The sequence below is a fragment of the Solanum stenotomum genome, chromosome 4 (assembly GCF_019186545.1).
Source record: "Solanum stenotomum isolate F172 chromosome 4, ASM1918654v1, whole genome shotgun sequence".
In the NCBI taxonomy this organism is placed as follows: domain Eukaryota; kingdom Viridiplantae; phylum Streptophyta; class Magnoliopsida; order Solanales; family Solanaceae; genus Solanum; species Solanum stenotomum.
In genome coordinates, this window is record NC_064285.1 from 2578749 (window position 1) to 2583723 (window position 4975).

Below are 4975 nucleotides of genomic sequence, written 5' to 3' on the forward strand. Positions count from 1 at the left end.
GTTGAGGTGAATGAAGAAATAGAGGGGAATTAATGAGTTTATATAAGGGGTAAAATTCTTGATAAATTTGCTTTAAAGCCAAGTTTTGTGCAATATAGTAATATTAATTGTATATACTTAGTCGTATATAGAGTAGTAGTAATAGGAGACTTAAAGCATGGTGCTTTTTTTTGTTAGCTTTGGATTAAAGATTCAACTTCTCATTAAACATATCTGATTTTATGCTATAATTTAAATGAATGGTTTGGGTTGAATTACAATAGGACGGGTTAAAATGGGATGTGTTAATAAATGGGTCGTCAATTTTTTCCAAAAGTTATTTGAGCTGAGATGAATTGAATAATCAGTCTTTTCCCAATGTGATCAATTTTTTCAAATTTCAATTTGTTTGTTTGTTTTTTTTAGCATATGTTTAATTACCAAACAAAACTAATAAACAAATTTATATTTCTTTATTGTAATTATATATAATATATCAAAAAATTACATTAATATTTTTTATAAGATTTCTCATTGATCAGTTTAGATTACATACTTAGCCAAGTCAATCCAATTTTTAAATAGACTTAATTTGGGTGGAAAATCAAGGCATGTTGAGTTTATAAATGTACGGATTAATGATCCGTCAAAACTTAGAATGGATCAGATTAGACGGATCATCATGTTTTCATGGGAAATCACCCCTATTATTGTTGCATTGCTATTATATTCAGTACTACATGATGAACCTAACAATAAAATATGCAAATGACTTGACTATAGTATAGTTCAGATGTTTCTGTGAACAGTAAGCAACGACATATCTCTCCTTATTTTGGAAAAATGATAGCCGGTTTTGTAAGAATTTTTTTTCTCTTTCACATTGGTCATTCAGTCTAATATAATTGTGTGTATATTTACAATACAATATAATTAATTAAATTAAATAAGAAAAGTGTTATTAAACAACATTAAATAATATCGTCTATCTAAATATTATTGCAACAACATATATAACACAATTTAATAATATAATGTAATATGATACATTATGAAACAATTCGAACAAATATTTTAGCACATCAGACATAAACAATAGAAGCATGTGCATCAATTCCTTTGGCCCTCCCCAGTCCCCACTTCCCAACCCAATTATTTTAGCATTTTTAAGGAATAATGTAGATTCAAAAAGTATCAATTATATGGTCAATTTCATTAAGACTTTTTAGCACATCAGACAAAAAAAAAAAAAACAAATGAATAAATATGTAAGTTGGAGCAGAGAGGGTGTAATGGGTTCATTTGAATTCTCTTTATCAAAAAATTATATCATATATATAAAAAAACAAAATTATTTTTATTATATAAATATGGGTGTATTTGGTGTGGAGAATTTTTTTTTTTTGTTCAGATGCTTAAATAATTTGGAAAATATTTTCTCTACAAAGATAAGTTTCTTAAAAATGATCCGTAGAGGAAGTAGAAAAAAACAAGTTCTACAAATGATATTCCTCATTAATGTTTGTCCTCTCCACTTTCTAACACATCTCATCTCCATCCAGACGTCGTAGCCCCTATTCCCACCACCCCACACCCCTACTCCATCTGAACCCCCTATAGTATTTATCTATCTATCTCTATCTCTCTCTCTCTCTCTCTCTATATATATATAATAAGATATTTTACTTACGTAGAGATCAAATACAACAAAATCAGTAAGAAACCTTATTATTTTCTAAAAGTACATTTTCTATGAAAAACACTTTCCTTCGTACCAAACACATCCATAGACCATAGTAATATATGCATGTTAGATTTCCCTGACTTCTTCATGCGTTTATTTCTCTTTACGTCCTTTTAATGAAAATTTTGATTCCGTCAATATATAAAGTTGATAATAATAATAAAAAAAAGGTAGTGGATGTGAGACAAGGTGTTGCAACAAACCCCAGCATCTTTCTTCTTTATTTAAAGGAGTGAGCAGTGAGTACTTCAGAAAATAATGGTCATGAAGAAATGGGGCTCTACTTGTAATTGTCAGTGGGATTTTATGGGTCCTCCATATTTATTTTGTTGGATGGCTACCATTAAAGGGGAATGATATTAAAATGTCATGAATAACATGATCAATATTTTATTAATTATTTACCACTAATATGGAGGAATATTAATCCCATAAAAAAAACATTTTAAAAAAAAGAGGAATATTAATCCCATTAGTGTGTTAAGTATGTATTAATTAAAGAAGCACATTACTACATTTGGACAAAAAATGAAAGAAAGAATAATAGCACTATAGGTAGTGTTGCTCTATGCAATATGGAGTTGTGTTTTTGAGCTGTGTTTTCATTTTTCTAATAACCAAATGATATTTAGAATTAGGGGCGAAGCTATAATTTTCTTTAAGGAGGTTCAAAATCTGAAGAATTGGACACATGAATTAATTGAAGAGAGTTCGATATTTACTGTATATACATAAAAAATAATTTTAACCATATATTATATATAGTATAATTTTCCATTGAAGGGGCCGGGGTTCGGAATCCCCGACTCCAAGATGGCTCCGCCCCTATTTGGAACTTATTAGTTCGAATTATGTAAATTCATTCCGCATAGAGTCCTATAAAAGAAAAACGATTTCTATCAAGACTCAAACTTGAGATCTCTACAGATTAACGGTGAAAGAATTCATCCATCCATCCCATCAAATCTAAAGGGGTGGAAGGGCCTTTACCTAATCCCACGATACCCCTTGATCGATGGCGGTCAGGTGTCACATTCCCATTTGATTACTATTAGTAGTATTTTAATTTTTCTTGGAACCTCAAAATATTTGCGGTCTCTATTTTTTGGGTACACATTGAAGTAAACATGATTATGTGCAATAACTTACAAACTAAACATGGAATGTAAACCATACTTGACAAGTCTTATGTAATAGCTCGCAAACCACACTGTAAATATAAATCCACACTAGACAAGCCTGATACGACAAATTCTGACTAAAAATTCTATTTATCGATAAGGGTAGTCAATCCGGTCTCCTATGTAGGAAAGCACTCACCCAACCAATTCAATCAACCCTTGCAAATCTAGTAGTAATATTTTATAATGCACATTTCTCACATTTTTTGCCACAATTTACAACATTCCGTACCTAATTTGGGTGTGTTTGGTGGTTTACCCACTATAACAGTTCTCGTCCGTTCAGCTTTGAAATGCACATCAACAGAGAAAATGAATTTGTAATGTCAGGTGGGTCGTGGATCTATCGAAAATAATTTTCGTACCTCGCGAACATATGAGCAAGAACGGCATGTATTTTATTCTCTCCAAATTTCATTTGTGCATAAGACTATACTGGATATGATATCACTGTTATGATAGGCCCTCCATGACCGTGGAATTAGAGTAATTTTTTTATGAAGTAGTAACATATATGTAATATGTTTTTTAAGGCATAATATATAACATGACCCTTAACTTAGATTCAGCAGCAGACAACTATGTCCTCCAATGTATTATGTCATGTAGGACGAATGTGTCTATTTGTTCAATTTTATAAAAATTTAAATGTCTACTTGAGTTCATCTAAAATTAAAGGTCATAGTTGTCAGATGAATCCAAGTTAAGAGTCATGTTTATGTATTATGTTTTTTTTAAAAATACGTAATGTAAATTTCTAACAATGAATGTTCATATGTGGATTCGTCCGTTGTGGCGATGTAATAAACTTAAATAAATTTATAATAAAATTTCTTAATGAAAATTTTTGGGTTCAAAATTTTGAACTATGAAGAAAATTCTTGATAAAAAAGCTTTCGGGCCTTACACAACACGAACCTGAATAAGTGGAAGACCCATTGAAGCTATTACATGGATAGTGTACATATATGAAGACCTTGCTCCTATTTTGAGAATAGACCTTCGACTCAAATAAAAACATCATATAAAAGTTGGGAAAACAAAAAAAACTCCTAATAGTATATGAGAATTGGAAAACATTTTATTACTAAAACTTTGGTTGATGGAAATAACACCATTTAATTCACTATAAATTCAAATACTCCGTACAACTAGTAATTCTCAATACACGTACATGAATTAATCTATACACTTTGCCTAATATGTAATTAATTAATTACATTCTAAGGTAAAAATGCATTTACATGATAATTATTATTCGGAGCCGATCGGTTACCGGTCTCACCTCCGACGGCCGCCGACGAGTTCGTCACCGGCAGCTCACCGCACATACTACACCTTGAAACCACCGGAATCTGACGGCAAGACGGACACGACGAATGCGATCCCAACCACGTATCGATACATCCGACGTGAAATCCATGGCCGCACTGCGGCAGCACTCGGATTTCATCTCCGATTACGAATTCCATCAAACAAATCGCACATTCAGAGAATTGCACAGATCGCTCCGGTGTGTAACTGAACTTCGGTAGTGATTTCAGTACCTTCTTCTTCAAACCTTTGTTCGCCGGAGGAAGAGGAGCATCATCTGAATTTCCTCCGGCGATCCGTCGGATCCAAGCGCAACGAGCTACGGCGGCAAGGCCGATTACGCAAATTAGACCGCAGAGAAGAGCAGCTAGGATAACGACGAAGTCGGAGTCGACGATGTCGATTTCTAACGGCTGATTCTCCGGCGGTGATAGTGAATCCGGCGAGTTTATGCTGCCGGAGTTACGTGAAAGATCAGTAGTACTCATGTGGAGCTAACGGAGGCAGCGTTTTTTTTATGCGAAAAGTTAGTTGCAGTTTTTGTGTGATAATTGTGTGAGTTTTTATATAAAGAAAAAATAAATTCTCTCACTTCACTTTCATTTTGCTCCCTCCATTTAAATTTGACCCCAAACACGGATTCAAAATTTAAACTTTTACGAATTTTTAGATTGACTTTGAATTCATACTATAACAATAACAACAGAATATATAATTTTTTTTTTATAAATATTCAATAATTTTCTTGATATTTACT

General features: G+C 32.4%; 1 protein-coding gene across 1 annotated transcript; it reads right to left on the minus strand.

Moving 5' to 3' along the window:
- Positions 1 to 3977: 3977 nt before the first annotated feature.
- Positions 3978 to 4768, minus strand: LOC125862531 (RING-H2 finger protein ATL8-like). Its single transcript, XM_049542629.1, has one exon. The coding sequence runs from the start codon at positions 4704 to 4706 to the stop codon at positions 4128 to 4130; it is 579 nt and encodes a 192-aa protein (XP_049398586.1). The 5' UTR covers positions 4707 to 4768; the 3' UTR covers positions 3978 to 4127.
- Between the last annotated feature and the right edge of the window lie 207 nt (positions 4769 to 4975).